A 25,115-nucleotide genomic window follows, 5' to 3' on the forward strand; every position below is an offset into this window, starting at 1 on the left:
TGTTAACTTTTTGAAACTACTGTTAAGTGGTTGGTGTTGGGGATAGTTTTTTGGGATGAGTTTAATTAAAAAAGAACTCTTATTGTTTTGTCTTTTTGGTATTACCCTGTATAAGAAAATCTGAACTTAAATTAAGTTGTGATTTATTTTTCTTGTAAAATAATTTTCTACCGAATTGTTTAAAATGCTTTTTTTTTTTTTTTTTTTTTATTGTTACACTTAAAATATGACTAGAACTCTTGGGAAATAATTTTCTTGACTAAACCAGGATTTATCTGTGCTATCTTAAAAGAATAAATGTGTCAGGATCTCTTGTAACTCCTACAACTGTTACTAAATACTTTTTAATGTGTTATTTCCTATAGTCTACTCCTCCTAAGTGTATGGATTGCAGGCAGTACCTGGATGATCCTGACCTAAAATTTTTTCAAGGAGATCCTGATGGTGCAGTAAGTTTTTTTTTTTTTTTTTTTTTCTTTTTTAATCCAACAATTATTAAGTACTTATGTATAAAATAATCATATTGGACACTAGGGATATAAAAATAAAAGTCTTTGCCCTAGCAGAAACAGTCCCTTCCCTGAATGAGCTTATGTTCTATTTGGTAGTGAGGGCTGGGTGAGAAAATGTATAGCATATACACAAATAAGAAAAATGTAAGGAAAATTGAAGAGCACTAATAACCTGAGATCGGGTGGGGATCAATTGCACTTAGGATATTGCACTTAAGATAATCCTTGATGTAAGACATGGAAATAAGACAAACAGATATGAAAAATTACATTTTAATAAGGGGAAATTTTTCTGTGAATACATAGAAATAGGATTAAATTCAAATATGATCAAATAGTATAGCTGACAGATTTCATGGAGAAAAATAGCTGAAAGGTAGATGGGGGAACTAGGATGTGGATACTTTAAGTTATTTTTGATTAGGTTTTTTTTTTTTTTTTTTTTGTTATTCATGACCATATTTAAGATTAGAAAGATAAGAAAGAATTTTAAGTAGTTAGGAAAATATTTGATAAGTTACAATAACAGAAATAAATTGAACTTATTTTGATGCAAGAAGTTTGAGCACTCTTAATATTCTCATAGTATTCTTCTTTGTAAAATTTTAAAATATCTCTTAGTTGGATGAGCCAGAGATGTTAACGGATGAACGATTATCCATTTTTGATGCCAATGAAGATGGCTTTGAAAGTTATGATGATCTCCCACAGCATAGAGTAACATCCTTCAGGTAACGGTGTAAGAGAGATGGAGTTGGGATGGAGCTTTGATTCTTGTGTTAATCACTTTGACAAATTAGTTAAGAGAAAACATTTGACTTTAGGATGATAATTTTTTTTTCCCTCTAAAGTAATCACAAAAGAAAAATTCACATAGGGCCTCAAATTTAGTTTTCTACTTAGAGAAATAGATAAAGCCATTTTATTTGCTTTATCCTTTTATATTCTATTAAAACTTTAGTAAATAGTGAAAATTATTAATATAATTCTAAATTATGCTTTATTAAAGATTTAGGATCAAAAGGGGAAGAAAGATAAAGAAAAATTAGGGGAGGAGAGCTAGTTTTTTAATCCTCATTCCAAACCCAATAGATTTTCATGGAATGATACTCCTCTACTGTGGAGTTTTTAGGATAATGTCTTAGGTAAATATAGTTATGAAAGGCCCTTGGGTAGAAAACCTCACTAAGGATGAAAGTGAGAACTGAATTCCTCTCTACTCTGGTTGGAGGTTGGTTTCCTTCCCTTTGGCAACGCTGGGAATTCTTCATTGGACCAATGTTTTGAATGTTGGATTATAGGAAATAAGAAACCAGATAGTGTCTGCTCTCAGGGACTGGAATCCAATAGGGAAGATAGTTTCTACAGAGATTAGTGATTGGTTTGCCTTTTCCATAGTTAGTATTTTATGGTACAAGGTACTTTTTATACCTTTTCATTGGGTTCTCACAACAGCCTTATGAGATAGAAAATATCAGTATGTACCTATTATGAGGTAGATGTCCCTCGATTAAAGCTATAGAAACAACAATTTGGGAGGTTGGAGCTTGCCTATCGTTATTACACAGATAATAAGTAATAGAGCTGAGACTGAATCTTGGGTTTTCTGTCATGGTGTTACTTCCTCATAAGATGACTGTTGTTATCAGAAACACAAAATTCAGTGAGAGTTGAAAAGAAGACAGGTGATTTCTCTTATTTTAAGGAGGGAATTCAAGGGAGGCATCAAACATGGGCAGGGAAGCCAAGATGACTAGGAGAGTATACTTCCCCAGGCAGGGGAAAAGGAATTAGCATGAGCAAAGGTATTAACTAAAGAAACAGGGCCTTGTCTCTTCTCTCTTAACCTTTCTTTACTTCTTAAACCTAAAGAGGACTTTCTGTATACCTTTGATGCTATGCTTTCTTATCCTTGGTTGGGGGACACAGGTGCATGTATGATAGCTATGGAGATTTGATTATGAATAAAATGGGTTACTGAGCCTGGGACTCAAATATATAATCCCTTTAAATTAAAGAAGTTGGCGTTCATAATGCTGCAGTATCTGGTTTAAATTTGTAGTAGGATAGTTACAAAAAAGTCCTTTTTTCCCTCCCTCACTAGTGTTTATGATAAGAAGGGCCATCTGTGCCCATTTGATACAGGCCTAATTGAGAAGAATATAGAACTCTACTTCAGTGGGACAGTAAAACCAATCTACGATGACAACCCATGTCTGGATGGTAAGAATACATATTTCAGGGTACCGTATTTGGGACAGAGAGACTATTGTACATCCTTGCTTTTTTTATAAATTAGATGACCATCAACCAACATTTAAATAAAGATCATACATAATGCCATAAACTTCAGTCATGGAGAAATGTTTGAAGGGCATATTAACTCTTGATTGTTAAAATAACAAATACTTTGTTTCTGAGTTCTCTTCTGATTGATGATTGTATATTTGGATTTGGTTACTAGTGTCTATAGTCAGCCTCTGGACTAATGGAAAGCACATTAATTCTGCATAATTTCGACTTGTTCCCTTTTCTTTTTAGTGCTGTACACTCATTTGGGTAATAGGCCTTATATTTAGATAGTTTAGTTGTGATTTAAAATTCTTAGAATTGCAAAATTTTGCTAATTTGCCAAAATATTTATGACAACAGTCTGAGGGAGTAATTTTTGGTAATAGTTTGATTACTTAGAAATGATATTTGGCATTAAATCTGAATTAATCACCTGTTAGTAAAAGGAAACATTAATTCACTGATATGAATACTCATCATTGACATATCATAACTATTAGACACATTAGACTGTTGTGAATTGCTGTGGTTTCTAAATTGTCATCTTTTATCCAACCTTTTGATGATGAATCCATTCCAACCACATCCAGTTGGCACTCCACTGTTAAAACATTCCAGCTAGGTAGATCCTGTCTTTCTTACTTAAAATTGACTCAGTGTCATCCAGGTTGCAACAATGAGGAATCACAATTAGACTTTAGTTGTGGTTGTTAGCATTCAGAATATAACATTTCACTTTTGGCTTTCATTAGTCAAACCTTAAGTATTTTTTGCTCCTTGTTAAAAGGGAAAAAATGACTTAAATTTATATTCTTTATTTTTTTCTTAGGTGGTGTCAGAGCCAAAAAACTTGGCCCCATAAATGCATGGTGGATCACTGGTTTTGATGGTGGCGAGAAAGCTTTGATTGGCTTCACCACAGGTACCTTCAAAATGGAAGTTAGTTTGAAGCACTTTGGAACATTTTACTACAGCATCAAAATTCTTAGAATTGGGTATTTATAAAATAGATTCCAAATACTCTTGTTGGTGTCTTAGAAATACTTTAATAAGGGCCTTCAAGTGACTAAAATTTTTGTAGAAGTTATGAAATACTTTACCTAACTCAGTAGGGTGATCTATTCTTATAAAATGTAGGTAGGTAGCACAGTGGATAAGAATTCTGGGCCTTGAAGACTTCAAGAAGATTTAAATAATTTAGATATTTATCAATTTATGACTCTGGTCTAGTCACTTGACTTCTCTCTACCTCAGTTTTTCTCAATTGTAAAATAAGAATTAAATAATAATAGCACCTATCTCATAGGGTCCTTGTGAGGATTAAATGAGTTAACATTTGTAAAGTGCTTTAGCACAGTAGGTGTTTAATAAATGCTTGTTCTTTCTGTTCAAACTGGGTTCATTCTTTAATCGAAAACTAAATTATTTGTTGACTCAAATACTCTAGTTTTCTAGTATTTGCTTAAGGGCTTTACAACAAGAATGATATTTATCCAAGTTGCTTATTAAACTTTTCTTTTTTCTTCAGTTTTTGGGGTTAATTTTAAATTTGTAAAAAAAAAAAAAAAAAAAAAAAATTTTTTCTTTGCATTTTTATGTCACTGTTGTCTTCAAATAGCATTCCTTCTCTCCCAGTTGAATTCTCTTTTATAACAAACAGCAGTTAAGCAAAATAAACCGACATTGAGACTGCATCTGAAATTCTGTATTCAAGAGTCTACCACTTCTTAACAGGATCATAGGTTAATGATAGAAGAGACCATAGCTGTTATTAAGTTTAGTTCTCTTTCTTATTTTATAGCTGAAGCAATTGAGGCTGAGAAGTTTAGTGAGATTTTAACCCAGGTCTTTGGCGCCAAATCATATATTCTTTGTTACAGTATTCTGTTGTTGCTTAGATGCTTTTTTGTCATGACTATTTATGACATCTTTTGGGATTTTCTTTGCAGAGATACTGTAGTGGTTGCCATTTCTTTAGATCACTTTATAGATAAGGAAACAGAGGCAGATAAGGTTAAGTGACTTATCCAGAGTCACATAGCTGGTAAAAGAGCTGAGGCTAGATTTGCACTCAGGAAAATAAGTCTTGCTAACTTGTGGCCTGGTGCTCCATCTGCTGTGCCATGGTTTTACCAAGGATCTTCCAGCCTGGAAGATCTCAGATTCTTTTGGAAAACAGGTGCTATTTCAAAATTGGTATATTCATCTTTTGTGCTTGTGTACCAAATATGCTTACTGAAATTCAGTTGAATTTGTTGTCTTTAGTGTTTTTCATTTGTTTTATTTTGTCATTACATTACTATATAATCCATCTTATCTTCTAGCGTTTGCTGATTATATTTTGATGGCTCCTAGTGAGGAATATGCACCTATATTTGCACTAATGCAGGAGAAGATCTACATGAGTAAAATAGTTGTTGAATTCTTACAGAATAACCCTGATGTCAGTTATGAAGATTTGATCAATAAGATTGAAGTAAGTGTGCTCAATCCTTAACATGCCCAGTATAAATTACCCTAAGTTAATTGCATATAGAAAATAGAGTTTGGGGCTCTTTAAAAATCTGTTCTATGATTCCAAATTATTAGTGGAGAGGTTTGATTTGACTCCTGCCATATCTTTTTCTAATTATGGGAAGTATTTCTAATATAAAGCCCTAAACTCAGAATGGCAGCTTTGCTTTACAGGGTAGATTTTTTTTTTTTTTATACATATAGCTTTTTATTTACAAGATATATGCATGGGTAATTTTTCAGCAATGACCCTTAAAACCTTCTGTTCCAACTTTTCCCCTCCTTCCCCCAATCCTTTCCCTTAGATGGCAGGTTGACCAATACATGTTAAATATGTTAGAGTATAAGTTAAATACAATATATGTATACATGTCCAAACAGTTATTTTACTGTACAAAAAGAATCAGACTACAGGGAAGATTAACTTTTGATTTTTATTTATCTTTTTTATTTGTCTTTCTTCCTTTTAAAAGACTACTGTTCCTCCTGCTGGACTGAACTTCAATCGATTCACGGAAGATTCTCTTCTTCGACATGCCCAGTTTGTAGTGGAGCAGGTAGAAAGCTATGATGAAGCTGGAGACAGTGATGAGCAGCCTGTCATTATCACCCCTTGCATGAGAGACTTGATTAAATTAGCCGGTGTCACCTTGGGGAAAAGGTAAAGACTGTGAAGAAATTTTAAAACAATCTATAAAGTGCTAAAATTACTTAGCAAGGTGATAATCCATATGATTGACATAGCTCTTTCTAGGAATTCCTTGTAGTTCATTTCCTGCTCTTGGCTTTTTGGGGAAAATCTTAAGAATTCCTCTTTATTAAGACTTCCTGATCAGGAAGGAGATAGGAGGTGATTTTTTCTGACAGATTACTACTTTTCTGAAAAACTGGCTGAAATGGGTTTGCAATCCAGGCATTGAATGCGTACATCTAGAAAGAGAATTTATTTCCATTGTTCCATTACTTCTAGAACAGAACATTCTTCTTATTTATTCGTGATTTCTGACTTTCAGACGAGCTGCAAGGCGGCAAGCTATCAGACACCCTACCAAAATCGATAAGGATAAAGGACCAACCAAAGCCACGACCACCAAGCTTGTCTACCTGATTTTTGATACTTTCTTCTCAGAGCAAATTGAAAAGAACGAAAGAGAAGATGACAAGGAGAATGTCATGAAGCGGAGACGCTGTGGTGTCTGTGAGGTAACACATTTAGGCTGGGGTTACAAATTTGAGTTAGTTAAAGGAGAACCTTTGGGATTTAGCTTTCTTTGGGACATTACATGGATTTCTTATAAGTGTGGTCCATGAAGAGGGTATTTGTCCTCAGTGTTGTCCCTTTGATATGACATGGTTTTCATTGGGCAACACATCTTTAATAATGATGGTGCTTTGTGAACCTCCTAGATGTTCAAAATTCTACTGCAGTTTTCGTGAAGCTAAGCTTAGGGTCGTCTCTGACTGCTTCTGCCCTCTCTCAGGGAGTACAGAGTGGTCCAACCTCTGCCCAATAGTCTTTAGTTCATGTGTCAGGAAAGAGTGGCCTAGACCATTAAGTTTTTATTTCCAAATTCCATCTTAATATTCTCCTAAAGTCAGTGCAGTCATTCGATTCCTAGGAGAATATTGTGTTGTCCAACTTGTAATAAGACTCTTTTTGGTCTTCTTTCTGGTTTTAATTTTTGCCTGGGAATTTAGTTTCTAATATGGATTTTTTAGCACTAATCATGGACACTGATTACCTATACTCTTGGTTATTCTAGGTTTGCCAACAACCCGAATGTGGAAAATGTAAAGCCTGCCAGGATATGGTTAAATTTGGTGGCAGTGGACGCAGCAAACAGGCTTGTCTACAGAGGAGGTAAAAACAGTTTTCCTTAGTACTTTCTTTTCTTATAGGAATAGCTCATTCTAGAGAACACAGATTTACAGAGAAAGGCCCCACATTAGGGCACACCCTATAAAAGGCTCCTCCCTACTGTACGTTTATGACCAATGTTTTTAAAGTATGCTTTAATCTGTATTCAAACACTATCAGTGTCTGAATGTGGGGATTCTCTCAACCTAACTACACTAGGTCCCCAGAAAACAAGTATCTGTAAATCTTTGGGTCTCTTCTTGAAGGCCCAATTTGGTAGGATTTCCTACCATGTGTTTGTGCTCACTGTGCGGGCAAAAACTTTGAGATCCCAGATTTCCTAATGAGGCATTTGAAGGCTGACTCCAAATACTATGTATACTAACTAGGAATTATCTATCGTCCCAAAAGTTCTTATAAATGAGGATCATTGACTTTCTAGGTGCCCAAATCTGGCTGTGAAAGAGGCTGATGAAGATGAAGAAGTTGATGATAATATTCCTGAAATGCCCTCACCCAAAAAAATGCTGCAGGGGAGGAAAAAAAAACAGAACAAGACTAGGATCTCCTGGGTTGGGGCTCCAATAAAGGTAATATTTAGAAGTTTGTTTTGTTTTATTCTAAGGAATGTTTCCATTTTAACAAGCACATGGAGGTTAGCAAAAAGACAACTTCTTTTAACCTCAAGGTTGTTTTAAGGGTTTTTTGGAAATAGGAATAGCTGGAAGATTTCTGAGTATTATCTTCATAGGCTGCTTCCTAGTAACTAATAACTCTGCTATCAAAATAGCATTGGCCAATATCTTATCAGTCTTCTGCTTTACCAGCTTATCAGCTCTACCACAGACAAAAATGTAGATAATTCTTTGCACTATTTAGATTGTGATCCCAAGGAAGGGAGAAGCATTGAAACAGATAAGGAAGGAGTGCATTCCAAACCATGTAGTTCAGACATTGTAGATGGAAAATTGAGAGTTGTGCATGAAGAACAGAAAGAAAGCTGGAAAGTATAATATAAGAGTGGAATAATTCCCAGTGAGTCTAGAAAGATAAGTTGGAACCAGGTTGTAAAGGTCTTCTAAATGTTAAATATTTAAAAGTTTATATTTTATCCTGGTGATTATAGAAAGTCACTAATGTTAATTGAGTAATGGAGTCACAAGATATTATATCTGTAGTTTTAGAAACTTAATTTTCACTTTTTTCTTATTATTTCTTTTTATTCCTCTATCCCCATTGAACAATCATAATAAAAATAGACAAAACCTTTGTAACAAATTCTTTAATTGGCCATAACCAAAAATCTATTTTTCATCTTGTCTTAAGGTATCACCTTAAGGTGTCACGAAGTGTGTAGCATAATTTAAGGGTCTTTTGGGATTGTAGTTTGTCATTACATTGATCAGAGTTCTAAAGTATTTTCAAAGTTGTTTTTCTTTTCTTTGTAATATTTTTGTCATTGCATAAATTGTTCTAATTTTTGCTTATTTTAGTCTACATCCATAAAATTCTTCCCAGTTTTTTTAAATTGTCCATTTTGTCATTTCTTAGTGGTACAATAATATTCCCTTCCCTCCATGTGCCATAATTTGTTTAGCTATTTCCTAATAGTTAGGAATCCTTTAGATTAGTTTCTAGTTTTTTGCAAATATAAAAAGAGCTATGATAAATGTTTATATGCATCTTTAAAAAAAAAAAAAAAAAAAAGATCTCTGGGATATAGTAGGCCTGATAGTATCATCACTAAATTCAAATGTATGTACCAATTAGTGACTTTGGGGACATTTTTCATCTCTTCTAGTCTGATGGGTATGAGAAGACAGATGAATAAGAGTAGGGAATTTCACAATTGAATTGCTTTTAATTTTTATTTTTGTAATTTCTATGATTGCTGATATTTTCCTTCAAAAGCTACTTATCAATTTATCAATTAGAGAATGGTTTTTACTTTTTTTAAATTTGAATTTTTTCCTTCTACATCTTTGATATGAAATTTTTATCAGAGAAACTTGCTGCAAAGAATCCCCCCCTCCCAAATTAATTTGATTCCCTTTTGAATTTAATGCACTAGTTTGTGCACTTTTAATTTTACATGATCTGATTGTTTTCTGTGATTTCATTTTATCTTTTGTCTGGTCAAGAATTTTTCCCTTATCTATAGATCAAAAAGATTATTTCTTCTATGTGCCTCTAAGTTGCTTTTGATAGAATCTTTCATGCCTAAGTAATTATCTGTGTTTCTCTTTACATATCTTGTGAGATGTTGGAAATGCCTAATTTCTGGCAATTTATTTTCCACTTTTCCCAGTGGTTTTTGTCATAAGTCTTTACTCTGTCCCTGGGGTCTTTTGGCTTTTCTGAACATTAAGCCAGAGTGCTTTCTTCTTTATGTTGTAGGCCTAATTTTTCCCTAATCTATCACTCAATTTTTAAACCAGCAGCAGATCATTTTGATGAATACTGCTTTGTGTGGTATATCCTTTGAGATTTGGTAATGCTAGGTTTCTTTTTCCTCTCCATTTTTTTAAACTTTCCTTAAAATTCTTGACCTTTTATTCCTCTAGATGAAATTTTATTTTATTTTATTTTTTCTATTTCTATAAAGTAATCCTTTGGTGTTTGATTGACATGGTACCAATCAAGATTTAGGTAATATTAGTTAGCAAAAATTTTTATTATGTTGACTCAATCGGCCTATAAGTAAATTTATACTTTAAGGAAATTACTTTGATAGTGCTTTGTGGGATGGATTGGAATGATGAGGCAGGAGAGGGCTGTTTGAGGTTGGGTAATCAATTTAGGAGGCTTTTTGCAATAATCTAGAAGACCTGAGCTAAGGTGGTAGCTTTATGAGTGGGGGGAAAGAAACATGGATTTATTTAGCACCTATCATGTGTTAGACACCGTATAAATAATTCATTTTGTCTTTATAACAACCTTGAGAGCTAGATGCTATTGTTACATTCATTTTATACATGAAGAAACTAAGGGAGACAAGATTAAGCTATTGTCTGGGGTCACACAACTAGTTTTGTATGGGAGGTCAGATTTGAACCTGGATCTTAAGTGCCCCTTCTCTCCACCCTGCTGTGCACCACCCTCCCCCACCTTTTTCTTATTTTCTTGCCAAAGTGATATATATTCTTTTATGCTTAAGAAATGGGCTTATATGGGGGTAGCTAGGTGGCACAGTGGATAGAATACCAGCCCTAAAGTCAGGAGGACCCAGGTTCAAACCTGGTCTCAGTCACTTAACACTTCCTGGTTGTGTGAGCCTGAGCAAGTCACTTAACCCCAATTGCCTCAGCAAAAAAAGAAAGAAAGAAATGGGTTTATATTACTCATTACCATTTGTCAACCATTGTAGACATAAATAATTTGAGTGGGGTTAAAACAATTGTTAATTTCTAGTTATAGTAGAAAGGAATGGAGGCCCTTTAATTTGTAGGGTCAAAACCTGAACTTATCATTATATGTAAAATTGGGTCTGTAAACAATGTTTTTGTTTTACAGAATGATGGGAAGAAAGATTACTACCAGAAAGTATGCATTGACTCTGAAACTCTAGAAGTAGGAGACTGTGTTTCTGTCAGTCCTGATGATCCCACCAAACCCTTATATTTAGCAAGGTTTGTGTTGCCTATCTTTTCTTAGTTTTCTACTTACCCTTCCAGATTAAAGCCTTTCTTGTGAAAAATTAAAAATGATGCAGCAAAAATATCTGATCCAGGAACCATGACTGACAGTGTCCATTTTCTAGAGGAGAAAGCATTAAATAGCTCTTTCTCCACCCCCAGGCCTCCTTCCCCCGTCCCCCCCAAAATGTGATATGATGTTCTTAAAGCAATTAGAATTTTTTTCCTTTTTATTTCTAGAATCACTGCATTGTGGGAAGATAGCAGTGGACAGATGTTTCATGCTCATTGGTTCTGTGCTGGGATAGATACTGTCCTTGGGGCAACATCAGACCCTCTGGAGCTTTTCTTGGTAGATGAATGTGAAGATATGCAGCTCTCCTATATCCATGGCAAAGTGAATGTTATTTATAAAGCTCCCTCAGAAAACTGGTCCATGGAGGTAGATACAAATTTTGTGACTTAGCTTTGGCCAGCTACTATACTATTGTATGTTCACATCCAGTGTTTGCAAAATCTACTTTCTTTTTTCTCTAAAGGGGGGATTGGACATGGAAATTAAAATGGTTGAAGATGATGGCAGAACCTATTTCTACCAGATGTGGTATGATCAAGACTATGCAAGGTTTGAGTCTCCTCCAAAAATCCAGCCCACAGAAGATAACAAATACAAGTGAGTGCTAAGAAAAGCTTTTATTCCTAGTCTGAAGTTTGTGTTTGCAGTTCAGTTCAGGGTTCCGTTGTTTAATCTTGACCTTTGCTACAGAGAATATTAGGGCATGTCTCTTGGAATACTAGAATACTGAAGCACATATGGAACAGATAGAGCTATAAAGGTCTGGGAATCCAGAGCAACAAAGGTCGCCTCCCTTTCTTAAAATCACCACTTCTGCCAGGACAAATCCAGCAGAAAGTTGAACATTTGGTCTTGATTTTTTTCTGCTGAAATCATAAGCAGTCATCATTAGCTTTCTGATTGCTCTCTTTCAGGTTCTGTATAAGCTGTGCACGTCTTGCTGAAATGAGGCAGAAGGAAATCCCCAGAGTAACAGAGCCTTTGGAGGAGCTAGACCACAAGGTGCTCTATGGCCTGGCGATGAAAAATGGAGTACAATATAGGACAGGAGATGGAGTTTTCTTCTTGCCAGAAGCTTTTGGATTTAAGTTAGTACTCACCCATTATATCCATATCTATTTCTATATCTTTATGAAGTTATTAGAAGTTATTTTTCCAAAGCATGATTTAAATATAAAAAAACTTCCTCATAAAAATTTAGTGGTCAGAGGTATGTATTTTCTAGACAAATTCATGTTTGCCTGAGTTAGCTTGTTAGCTGTTCTAAATCTGTTGTTTTGGACTTCAGTATTTCTGCTTTAATATATCATGGTATGATATTATATCTGAGAGAGACTTAGCTGAAAAATCACTTGGCTTGTAGTTTCCCTTCTACATCAAGAATTACATGTCTTGTTTTAGGGGATTCTCTTTTTATATCTTTGGTAGCACCTGGTAAGGCACTTTATCTGTTTGAGAGAAAAAATGAAGGAAAATCTATTTGCCTCTTTCATCTTCCCTGCATTTCTACTCTGCCTTTTATTTTATTTCCATTCTTAATCTTTACAACGCCCTAAACGCTGACTCCCAAACTAAAGTCAAATTCTACAAATTTGACTTATCAGTCTCATCATCAAACAAATAATATCTATACATAACAAACTTGGTTGAACATAAGCCTATATAAATTGATATCTCATTAGTTGATATTTCTCATAACTTTACAAGCTTGCTTGGCTTCAATTGGAGTTTGTACCAAAAAATGTTGGTGAAACAGCAGACTGTCTAATCATATATTCTCTTATATTGATGTCGTATAACACAGTTTCACATGTTTTTTACTATTTTAAATGGTAGTTTGGGCAAGGATTATTTTCATTTTTCATCTAAGCAAACCGAGGCAGAAGGAACTGAAAATTGAAGCAATATTTCTTGAGTCTTATGCTAATATCTTTTCCAGCTCTATTACTTAGTTCTCTCTAGTCCTCTATAATTTCACCTAAATGGCTTTTTTCTCCCCCAGCCCAGATCATGTGGCCTTGTTAAATTAAGAGTTTAATGGGATCGTCATGTCACTATGAGGCAGGGATGAAAGACTGATTGAGAATCCCTTTAATAGGTGCCCAATAAATACTTGCTGATGTTTTATTATTTGCACTGAAGGAAATAAGGAGCTTCTTTTGGGGTAGATGAAAGATTCATTCTGCTAGGTGAAGCTACTTAAATGGGTGTGTAAACACAAGTAAATTACTTAAAGGAAACTACTAAGGAATTTTTAAAATTGAGAGCAGATGTTGCTGTTCATGTCACTGAATCCAGTCTAGACTGAAATGGTGCTGTTTAGTAGAGCAAATAAATAGTTGCCTCCTCAGGATTGTGGTTATGAGCTAGTTCAGTTGTGAGATATTTGTCATCTAAGTATAGTAAAGGCCAAGTTTCTTTGAATAGGAGGCAGCCCCTTGGTGATATCTCCCAGAGTTGTTTTTGATCACAGTTTTCTACATAAATGGAGACTAGAATATAAATTCTACCATAAAATGTAAATTCTAAAGTGAATGTATCTAATAAAATAACATGGATTTAATTCTTGTCCCCTGGGTGATAAAAGCCTACAAAACTAAATCTTTTCAATGCTTTTTTATTGTCTATACATGCTTTCAAAAATTTTATCACTCAGTAACTTTCTTTCCCCACCCTACCCCTGAGGCTGGGATTAAGTGACTTGCCCAGGGTCACACAGCTAGGAAGTGTTAAGTGTCTGAGATTAGATTTGAACTCCTGAATTCAAGGCTGGTGCTCTATCCACTGCGCCACCTAGCTGACCCATCACTCAGTAACTTTCGACCAAACTGTGTACTAAGGGAGGTAGTAAGTGCGTTTAAAATGTATTTATTTTGATCTTCCTGGATAAACTTTCCTTCACCTTCTGCAGCATGAAGTTGTGTAGCCCAACCAAGAGATCAAAGAAGGAGTCAGTGGATGAGGAACTATACCCAGAACATTATCGGAAATACTCAGAATATATTAAAGGCAGCAACCAGGATGCCCCTGATCCATATCGAATTGGTCGCATCAAAGAGATCTTCTGTAACAAACGCAATAATGGCAAGCCAAATGAAGCAGACATCAAACTCAGAGTTAACAAATTCTACAGGTTGGCAACAATTATAGATTTAACTACTTGTGCAAGTGACAATTCTAAGAAATTGCTTAGTGCTCAGTTATGAATATTTATATGACAAATTCAGATATTTGAAATTTTCCTTAGTACTTTGGACAGTAGAATATGGTATGTAGACTTAATGAGTACTCAGTTATTATTGGAAGTGTGAGTACTTCGATGACAATAGTGTAGTTTGCAAAGTCCTTTTGTTTCTTCAGGATTAGTCTAGGCAAAATCTGAAGAAGAGGGTTTCTCTTTTTGGAATCCTTTTCTCTCTCCTCAAAATCCTATCAGTTTCTAATATATTGATACTTTTTTAAACTTGTTTGTCCACTTTCTAAATGTGACTGACTATGACCATTCACATAACCTGACACTTAACTTTATCAAAACCTGCCTCTTTTATATCCCATTCCTTAAAGGTCCTAGTCACTCCTGTCAGGCATCAGCCAACTCATAAAATATTTTCCTTACTAATGGCTAAGCATATTATCTATCCTTTCACGTTATTTTTCCAATGACAAATGTTGGGTGGATAGGTGGTTAAAGCCACACATTTAGCCAGTAGAAAAGTTTTGGGGGATAGATCTCTCTCAATATATTCTTCCTAGAAGTGTATTTTGTAATGGATTCCTTTTGTTACAGACCAGAAAATACTCACAAGTCGATGAAAGCAAGTCATCATGCAGATATTAATTTGTTATATTGGAGTGATGAGGAAGCAATTGTAGACTTCAAGGCTGTGCAAGGCCGCTGTGTCATAGAGTATGGAGAAGACTTAACAGAATGTATTCAGGATTATTCTGCTGGTGGCTCAGATCGCTTCTATTTCCTTGAGGTGATGATTAAAATAAGTTGGTGTTTCCTTAGAAGAAAGTCTAGTAGTGTGCCTTAAGGATTTATCTTAGGCTTTTGTTCCATCAATTTTATTATAAATTGATTTGGGTGTTGGCAATCAGGATATCAGGTACACAGGTTTATCACAATTGGTTAGCAGAGCAAACTAACACATTGGATGAAAGAATTAGTGCTTAAAAAGTTCTTAGCAAAATGAAAAAAATAGGAATAAAAAAGGATAAATGTATTAATGTAGGACTTTAGGGTTTTGTTTTGTTTTTTTATCCAAGTTTAGCATAGACAACTAATAGTTCATAAGACCTATGGATTTTAGACCACTTAATTTTTTTATTTTTATTTTTTAGTAATTTAATATTGCTTTTTTCTTAATGATATGCAAAAACAATTTTACATTCTTTTTCAAATTTTGAGTTTCAAAATTTCTCCCTCTTTCCACTCCCCCTCTCCAGCAAGCAATTTGATTTAAGTGTGTAATCATACAAAACACAATTCCACATAAGTCAGAGCATTTAAATCTTGATGAAGAGTTAGCAATGCAGGTAACTATTACAATAACTACAAGAAAAAAACCCTACCAATTTGATCTTCAGCTGTATTGATAGGATCAATATTGATAGAGTTGATAGTAACTTAAGGAGGGAAGTGATAGTCCTACAGTAATTTATCCTGGTCATATCACATATATGTTGTCTTCAGTTCTGGATACCACATTTTAAGGAGACTAAATATTTAAAGGTGGAATGTCCAGTTTACTGTAGAACATGGAAAGTTCCTTTTCATTATAGGTCTTGAAGAAGAAACTAGATATCTCCACTTATCAGTTATATTATGAAATAAATTCTTATAGAAGTTGGGCAGTGTGCTTTCTACAATCCCTTCCCTGATACATGGTGGAAAATGTTTGTTATATTGACTTGCTTTTTATTTGAAATAACTAATGTCAGATTTTTGTCCTTTTAGGCATATAATGCAAAAACTAAAAGTTTTGAAGATCCTCCAAATCATGCCCGTAGTCCTAGGAATAAAGGGAAAGGAAAAGGGAAGGGAAAAGGTTAGTTGTATTCCAGGCTTATTTTCAAATATTCTTCCAATTCTGTTTTGTAATCCAAAGGAAACTTTAACTATTTTCATAATTTAATTTGTAAGTTATTTCCTCAAGAGCTTTTGGAAGTAATTACTTTATTTCAGCAAACTCTTCCTTTCTTTTCTGTTTTTTGGCATTCCCTTTGAAATAGGCATTGGGAGTTTGTAGGGAAAATTGAATCCCTGTGTTGGGTATGACGGGTTAGCAGTTTTGAATTAATAAACAATGAGCATCTCCTTATCTCCAGGCAAAAGCAGAGGAAAATCTGTAGCAGTGGAGCCAAGTGAGCAGGAAACAATAGAAGTAAAGCTACCCAAGCTTCGAACCCTAGATGTTTTCTCTGGCTGTGGAGGATTGTCTGAAGGCTTTCACCAAGCAGGTAAAGGCAGCAAGTTTTTTTTCCTCCATGGCTTCAGTTTGAGCCTTTCATTTTCTTAGAGGGTTCTTCTCTAAAGGCTCTTGAGGGACTTATCCTTTAAAAATGCATGTCATGACATGTATATGTATATTGTATTTAATTTATACTCTAACAGATTTAACATGTGTTGGTCAACTTGCCATTTGGGGGTGGGGGGGGAAGGAGGGGGAAAATTAGAACAAAAGGTTTGGCAATTGTCAATGTTGTAAAATTACCCATGCATATATCTGATAAATAAAAACTATTAAAAAAAATGCATGTCATGTATAGTACATCTTCCTTAAATAATGGCTAAAATATTTTCCCCCCTTCAGGAATATCTGAAACATTGTGGGCCATTGAAATGTGGGAACCTGCAGCCCAGGCATTCCGTCTGAATAATCCTGGAACCACTGTGTTCACAGAAGATTGTAATGTTCTCTTGAAGCTGGTTATGTCTGGGGAAAAAACCAACTCTCTGGGCCAGAAGCTGCCTCAGAAAGGAGATGTGGAAATGCTGTGTGGTGGCCCACCCTGCCAAGGGTTTAGTGGGATGAACCGCTTCAACTCACGCACTTACTCCAAATTCAAGAACTCCCTCGTTGTCTCCTTCCTCAGGTGAATGGCATTGGGGAATATTCCCTCACCTTAGTTTATAGTCTTTGCTGCTTACCAGGAGTGGCAAGTACAGGGAGTGGCCTGTATATTCCCTATTTCAGATCAGAGAGTTCCTACTTTTCTCTTGTTGAAACACAGGGGCTCGCTCAGCCTTTCCATTTTCCTCACTAACTTTTTATTGGTGTCTCTTATTTTATATATCATCATAGTTTTCCCCAGTGTTCTTTTCCTCCTCTTTCCAGAGAGCCCACTCCATTTAACAAATTGCATGATGTTCACTTTTGATTTTCTTGTATGATGGTTCTTTTCAATTAATATTGTTGTATTCATTGTATATATTGTTCTCTTGGCTCATTTCACTCTGCTTAAGTTCGTGTAACTCTTTCTGTGCTTCTCTGTATTCATCATTTTCATTTCTTACATCATGGTAATGCTGCATTGTATTTGTGTGACACAAATTGTTTAGCCATTCCCCAATCCATGGGCATCTACTTTGTTTTCAGTTCTTTGTCATAGAAAAAAGTGCTGCTATAAATATTTTGATGTATATGGGAACTTTCTTTTTTATCAAAAGCTTCTCGAGTATAAGCCCAGTAATATAATCTCTGGGTTAGAGGATATGGATATTTTAGTCACTTTATTTACTTAATTCTAAATTGTTTTCCAAAATGTTTGTATTAATTCACAGTCCCACAAACAGTTCATATCTTTTTTTCTATAATCCATCCAACATTGACTATTACCACTTTTTCTCATCTTGGCCAATTTGAAGGACAGCAGGTATAACTTTGGAGTTGTTTGGATTTGTATTTCTTTTATTCATGATTTGGAGCATTCTTTTGTGTCATTTATAATTCATGATTTTTTAGAACTATTTGTTCATATCCTTTGACCATTTATTTATTGGGGAATGACTCTTGGTCTTGTCTTAACAATTTATTTATTAGTTTTTTATCTTGCATACCAAATCCTTATCAAAGAAATTTAATACAAAGATTTTTTTTTTTCCCTGTCCAACCATTTTCCTTCTCCATTAGAGGCAGATAGAGGCACTTGATAATGTAGTGGAAAATGCTGGTCCTGAAGTCAGGAAGATTTGAGTTCATATCCAGCCTCAGACACTTATTGGCTGTGTGTTTCTGGTCAACTCACTTAACCTTGTTTGTTTCAGTTTCCTCATTTAAAAAATGCTGATCATAACAGTACCTATCTCAGGGTTGTCATATGAAGATTAAATGAGAGAATATTTGCAAAGTGTTTTAGCACAATGTCTGGTACATAGTAGGCTCTACATAAATGTTTATTTTTTTTCCCCTTCCCTTTATCCAAAATATCTTAATTTTGTCTGTGCACTAACTTTTCAGTTTCTTGTAATCATAGTTATCTGTTTTATATATATTTAATTGTAAGGGCCCTTTAAATGGGCGGACACAGTGCATCGGGAGATTGAGGCCCAGAAGTAATTTCTGTGGATATTAGGACTGCCCTTGGGCGGGATCTTGGCCATATTGAGATAGTTTCGTAATGGGTGACTCTCTCGCTGATTGGCTGTGTGTGTGACCTCACAGGCCCTATGTAAGCCCACTGCAGGCAGCAACCGCCCTCTTTAACCTCGTGCTCTTGACCCTGGCTCCCTAGCCTGGGTGGCCAAGCCAAGATGGGTAGCCAAAAGAGGTAAGGGTTTTGGTAGTGAACACGCGGGTCTTCTGACCAGGTGTTCACCCGGGAACCAACAAGTCAGGGCATCAGTCAGGGCATTATGTGAGTAGGTATAATAAAGGCTTTTAAGATTACACGTGGTTGTTCTTGAGTGCGCTACCGGTTATTAAGCTATAGATTCAAGAGATTGTGGCCAGAGACCTTAGAAGGCCTCAGAGGAGGCGAGCCGGGTAGAGCTCACACTGCAAAGGACAGTGGTCAAAGGTACTCTGGTGAGTCTAGGACAGACTAGTAATTGGAACTGCCAGGAGAGCACGTTACATTTAATTGCCTCTCTTCCTTGTTTGATGAAGAAGGCAACTCAATATATTCCAAAATCTGAAAGTGCTATTCAAGGGCAGATTCAAATATAACATGCAGAAGTGAGAACTCAAAGGATGTTGGTCATTCCACCAATATTGTCTCTTAAGAGCTCAAGTTGTTTTATTCAACAATGAAGGTGTCTATAGGATTCAGTTGGTTTGTTCTTCCCTTTTGCAAAGAATCTTAATCAATGTATCTCCATTCTCCTGCAGCTACTGTGATTACTACAGACCCAGGTTTTTCCTACTAGAGAATGTAAGAAACTTTGTGTCATTTAAACGTTCCATGGTCCTGAAGCTGACCCTCCGATGTCTGGTTCGAATGGGATATCAGTGCACATTTGGCGTGTTACAGGTATGCTGAGACTGTAGAGGGGAGACAAAGGTAACCAAGGAATTTGATGCTGATATAGTTAGCACCTCCGAGGATCTTTGCTCCTTCTTGTGGTTTCTATCCATGTGTATCAGAATGTTATTGACATTATTTCAAACTGTTTCTTGCCTAAGTAGAAATAAAATTGTAGATTTCCCCTCTCTCAACTACTATCTTTTCTCATATCCTGTTTTCTTCAGCTAATTGGGTTCTTAATAGAAGATGTGAGGTTTATTTGTAGTGAGAAACTTCAAGAAGTTTCTAATACCTAATATCTTTTAGGTGACATGATTCATTTTTACTCAGCAGGTTATTGTGCATCATTCTTCTGTACCTTAAAGGGGATTTTTTTTTTTTCTTTTTCTTTCACCTTTATTTCCAAGTATGCTCTTTCAGAGAGCTATTTCTTATATCACCAGAAAAGTTAAGAAAACTAAATATGCATCAAAAAAGTATGTTGACGTAGGGAATATCTCATAGCCATAGTTCTTCTTCACAACCTCTACAAAGAAGGTGCCTTCTCATCTCTTTTTTTGGATCCAAGCATGATTATTATAATTTGATCAGTATTTGAACAATATTTTGTTGTTCTAATACATTGGTGTAGGCGTGCTTTATTTTCTTAGGTCTGATTATTTCATGTTCTATCAGTTCAGATGTCTTCCCATACTTCTTTATTCATCATATCTTTTTTCTGTTAATAGAGTAATATTCTGTTATATTCACATACTGTAACTTGTTTTAACCATTTCCCAATTTGTGGGCATCTATTTTGTTTGGATTCTTTGATATTACAAAAAATGCTGTTATAAATATTTTGGAGTTTATGGGACTTTATTATTTGTTTTTTAAATCATTTACCTCCATGAGCATATAATCAGCAATAAAATTTCTGTGTCAAAGGGTAAGGATATTAGTCACCTTAGCATAAATCCAAGTTGCTTTCCAGAATGGTTGATCAAATTCACTGTTTGATGCATTAGCACACCTTACTTGGCATAACCCCTCTAACATTGTCTGTTTCCTTTTTTTGTCATCCATGCCAATTTGCCAACCTAACAATATCATTGCTTTGTTTTCATTTTTCTCATTATTAATTTGGAATAATTTTTTATGATTATTAATAATTTGCAATTTTTCTCAGAGAACTATTCATTCATATCCTTTGTTTGTCTGTTGAGGAGTAGCTTTGGTCCTATATATTTCTGTTCATTACCTAAATATTATTCAATTCTTATTTCAAAGAGTCTCTCAGTTGATTGCTTTCACTTGTATCCCAGTGGCATTAATTTTGCTTGTATCAAATCTCTTCTGTTTCATATAATTGAAATTATTTAGTTGTTGTGAACCCCCTTGTTTCATTAAGTATTCACTCATAGCTGTAGCTGTGAAAGATACTCATGTGGCTCCTATTTATTTATTTATTTTTGGTGTGACTTTTCCTATTGAGGTCATAAATCTTGAGTTTATTGTGGTGTGTGTTAAAAGATTTAACTTTTATGGGGCATGAATATTGCTGATAATATAGAAGTCAGATTTTTTTGTTATGTTAGAGGGCTAGATATTTAATTATCAAATTAAAGGCAAGTCATTTAACATAAAAGTAATGATGAGTTATTCAGTTTTGAATGTTGAAGACTTAAGGGTTGATGATGATGATTATTAAAAGGAATGAAAAACCAAAGTTCTAACTTTCTTTGGCAAGGGGGGTGGTGGGGTACTGCTAAGGTAGAATAATATATACATTGATTGACAATTGAAGTCATTATATTGATTTTTGGTTGACTTATTTTCTTTGTTACAAAGGAGAGTTCATTTCCATGGGTGTTAGGGTATATGCAGATATGATAATGTAAAAACAAAAGACATTGGCAAAACTTATTCTTAAAAAAGAGAAAGCTTCTGGTTAGTGCCATAAGAAGGTAGAGTGACCTACCATGGTGAGGGGCTTTAATATGATTAGATAAATTAGCATGATTTTAGCATTAACTTTAAAACTTGTGTGGTTGATTTAAGTAACAAAAATTCAACAAATCTTAACTTTTTTTCCTAAGCCAACATCTCCTTTGCTATGCATATTTGCAACTTTTCCATTTAACAGGTAGACCTAGAGTCCAGAAATACAGATAACCTTTACTTTTAAATAATGTCTAGTGTGTTGGGCTAACTTTGTAGAATTTATGCTTTGTCTTCTGTGTCCAGGCTGGCCAGTATGGTGTTGCTCAAACTCGAAGAAGGGCCATCATCCTGGCTGCAGCCCCAGGCGAGAAACTCCCCATGTTTCCGGAGCCCCTGCATGTATTCGCACCCCGAGCCTGCCAGCTCAGTGTAGTGGTGGATGACAAAAAATTTGTTAGCAATATAACAAGGTAAAGGAATGCAGAAGTATTCCATTTATCCTAGGAACCAATCCCTATTGCAGGTGTCATCAAGCTCTTATCTTATATGAAATCCTCAGAGCTAAATGTCTATAGGTATCCCTACTAGGCCTTAAGTTGGAATAAAAGGAAGGAGGAAATAGAAGGTTATACAGTACACAGAATAATAGAATGCATTGTCTTTCGTGGTAGTCTATCTTTATGCTAGCTTGATTAGTATTGTCTCACTTGACAGTGTTTGTTTTATGCATTCTGTAGTGAAGAATTAAAACTGTGACTTATTAAGTACCTGCTGTGTGCTGATCCCTGTGCTAGGCTCCATGTGACAGAGACAAAGGAAAAATCCCTTGTCTTCTAGGAGCTTATGTTCAATAGGGAAAAGACAACATTCCCAGATAATTAGATAAAAGTATATACAAAGGCCTCTTCAGGTGAAGTTTGAAGGGAACTAGGGATTCCATGATGTAGGTCATTTCAGAAAGCATTCTAAGTAGACAGGCAGCCTGAATGAGATCATGGAAACATGACATGGAATGTGGTATATGGGGAACAAAGAAATAAGCCAGTTTGCCTGGAACACGGAGTGCGTGTGGGGGAAGTAATGTGAAATCAGTCTGCCAAGATAAGCTGGAACCCAATTAGGAGGTTGGTTCTAAATGCCAAGCAGAATTTGCAGAAAATTTTTTCAGAGACAATGTAGAGAATCGGAGACTTCCTAAGCAGGGGAGTGTCATTGATTGACAAACTAGTACTGACAGCTGTGTGAGGAATGGGGAGTGAGAGAAAATTGGAAGACCAACTTGCAGGTTAGTGCAGTAGTTTAGTTGAGCAGTGATAAAGGCCTGAATCAGGGTGATGGCTGTATGAGGAGAGAGAAGGGGCCATGGCAACCAATTAAATATGGGGGTGAAGGAGAATGAAGAATTGAAGAGGACTTTGAAGTTTCCAACCTTGGTGATTAGAACATTTGGAGACCCCTTAATGGAAATAGGAAAGTTTAGAAACAGGGTGATTTTTGAAGGAGAAATAATAAATTATGTTACTTAACATGTTGAGTTTTAGCTGTGATATTTGAGTAGGTGCAAATGTACATCAAGCAATAAGTAGTTTGGGCTTAGAGCTTAGGAGAAAAGTGAAGGCTGGTTGTAGAGATAATATTGAATCAATAGAAAATAAGGAAATCACCTAGAGATAATGTAGAAAGAGAAGGACCTAGCATAAGGCCATTGGGTACACCCTTGTCGAGAGTGAGAGCATGGATGATGATTGATTGTCCAACAAAGGAGATTGAAAATAAATGGTCAGGTAGGAGAAGCAGGAGAATTTTGGAGGGGAAAAATAGATTCTGTAATAGAATGGCTACAAAAAACAGCATTTCCCTTCTGCATTGTTATTGATTATACATAACCAAAATAGTTTTCAGAATATAAATTTCTACCTGTGGTTGCACTGTATTTCAGAATGAACTCTGCTCCATTCCGAACCATCACTGTACGTGACACAATGTCAGACCTCCCTGAGATTAGGAATGGGGCTTCTGCCTTAGAGATCTCTTACAATGGAGAACCTCAGTCCTGGTTCCAAAGGCAGATTAGGGGCTCACAGTATCAGCCCATCCTCAGAGATCATATCTGCAAGGTAAGATTTAGCTATAGTTGAAGTTTCTTAAGTTTTCTATTGGTCTAGTTTTGAACTGATATTATTATTGATTATGAATAGTTTTGTTTCCATAAGGAAAAGTACTTCGCAAATGTCATTTTTATGAGTTAAATTTTCTGATTTATTGCTTTAAAATGTGTGATCTTCTTAGTTTTAAAATACTTTTTAACATCTGATCTGTTGGTGTTTGATAGACCAGGGTGGCAAGAGAGCTTGAGATGACAATGGAAATGTAATGGTGATTTGGGTTGCAGGATATGAGTGCTTTGGTAGCTGGCCGAATGAGACACATTCCCCTCGCCCCAGGATCAGACTGGCGTGACCTACCCAACATTGAGGTCCGTCTCTCAGATGGTACTACAACTAGGAAATTGCGATATACACATCATGAGAAGAAGAATGGACGTAGCAACACTGGAGCTCTCAGAGGTGTCTGTTCCTGTGCAGAAGGTAGGTATTTTTCCTTCTCCTAGAATTGTTCTCTCATAAAGAAATGATAATTAATGTCCGGTCACTGATTCTAAATCATATTGCCCAGCTATATTAAGATCATTGGGTTACTGTGAGAGGGGAGTAAAATGTTTCCTAGAAATTACATATGGAGGTTTTCTTGTTTCCATATATTTGACAAACAATAATTTAATTGGCTTTTTAGAACTTGTTCCTAACCTTAATTTTACATTTTAAAGTTTTATTGTTGCCTTTTGCTATTATTGGTATTATTTTCCTTTAATCTATGTGATTTCTCCATTAAGCCCTTCCATGTAACAAATATTTAAGTCAAACCAACAGAGACAGCAACTGTTATCTGTTAGCGTGTACTATATACTACATCTGTAGTCCCTAACTTTTCTACTGAAAGAAACTGTGCCCTTCATTATCAATCCTCCAAGACCAAGATTATTCGTTATAACTTGTCATTAGCATTCAACTTTTTTTGTATTGTTCTCTTGATTCTGCTTTTACTACTCATCTTGACTTGAGATGTCTTCAAATATCTGTCCAGATTCCTCATCCATCATTTTTTTATGACACATCTTACCCAATTTGTGGACACTCATTTTTTTTCCTGTTTTTATTGCTATGCTGCTGTGAATGCTTTGTGCTAAGCCTGGCTTAGACACTTAGTAGCTCCATGACCCTGAGCAAGCTGCTTCACTTCTCAGTGTCTCAGTTTCCTCATCTGTAAAGTGAGGATCTTGGACAAGATAACTTCAAGCTTATGTTAAGTTTATGTTTAAGTTTATGATCTTAGATCCTCTGACCTTTTCTTTCTATTCATTAACCTTCTCTGGATATATGTGCTACAGGGGGATCACTGTATCAAAAGGCATGAGTAGCTTAGTAACTTTTCTTCAGTATATTCCATATATATATATATCTTGGATAGTTAGCTTTTTATTAGAAATATTAAAATATTATATGCACAGGTCTTTTTCTATTCAAATAATTTCTCTTCTAGCTTTTTTTTGGGGGGGGGAGGAGTGGAGTTCAAAGACTTTGCAGTTTTTTATATTTTGTGACTACATCTGTCCATTTTTGCTTAAGAATTCTCTACCTTAGGAGAGGTGGGGAGGGTTACTTTAGAAAATGTAATTCTTGTTAAAACAAACAAAAAACACTCAAAAGATTTATTTAAAAAAAAACATATAGATGTGAAAAGTATGTTCTTTAACTCTCCTTTTGTCTCCTTGTACA

General features: G+C 35.3%; 1 protein-coding gene across 1 annotated transcript in view; it reads left to right on the top strand.

Annotated features, from left to right (window-relative positions):
• LOC141538895 (DNA (cytosine-5)-methyltransferase 1-like) overlaps positions 1-25,115 on the top strand; it is a 42,482-nt gene that overhangs the window by 15,233 nt on the left and 2,134 nt on the right. Inside the window, exons 9-30 of the mRNA XM_074260835.1 lie at positions 366-449; positions 1,134-1,243; positions 2,617-2,735; positions 3,634-3,726; positions 5,129-5,280; positions 5,792-5,979; positions 6,332-6,521; positions 7,082-7,179; positions 7,619-7,766; positions 10,690-10,805; positions 11,052-11,253; positions 11,351-11,484; positions 11,802-11,975; positions 13,799-14,020; positions 14,675-14,867; positions 15,848-15,938; positions 16,219-16,350; positions 16,704-16,986; positions 19,221-19,362; positions 21,583-21,749; positions 23,219-23,396; positions 23,672-23,867. Coding sequence (XP_074116936.1) covers positions 366-449; positions 1,134-1,243; positions 2,617-2,735; positions 3,634-3,726; positions 5,129-5,280; positions 5,792-5,979; positions 6,332-6,521; positions 7,082-7,179; positions 7,619-7,766; positions 10,690-10,805; positions 11,052-11,253; positions 11,351-11,484; positions 11,802-11,975; positions 13,799-14,020; positions 14,675-14,867; positions 15,848-15,938; positions 16,219-16,350; positions 16,704-16,986; positions 19,221-19,362; positions 21,583-21,749; positions 23,219-23,396; positions 23,672-23,867 — 3,412 coding nt within the window. The remainder of the gene's footprint in view (positions 1-365; positions 450-1,133; positions 1,244-2,616; positions 2,736-3,633; positions 3,727-5,128; positions 5,281-5,791; positions 5,980-6,331; positions 6,522-7,081; positions 7,180-7,618; positions 7,767-10,689; positions 10,806-11,051; positions 11,254-11,350; positions 11,485-11,801; positions 11,976-13,798; positions 14,021-14,674; positions 14,868-15,847; positions 15,939-16,218; positions 16,351-16,703; positions 16,987-19,220; positions 19,363-21,582; positions 21,750-23,218; positions 23,397-23,671; positions 23,868-25,115) is intronic.

Source organism: Sminthopsis crassicaudata, chromosome 1 (assembly GCF_048593235.1).
Source record: "Sminthopsis crassicaudata isolate SCR6 chromosome 1, ASM4859323v1, whole genome shotgun sequence".
Lineage (NCBI taxonomy): Eukaryota > Metazoa > Chordata > Mammalia > Dasyuromorphia > Dasyuridae > Sminthopsis > Sminthopsis crassicaudata.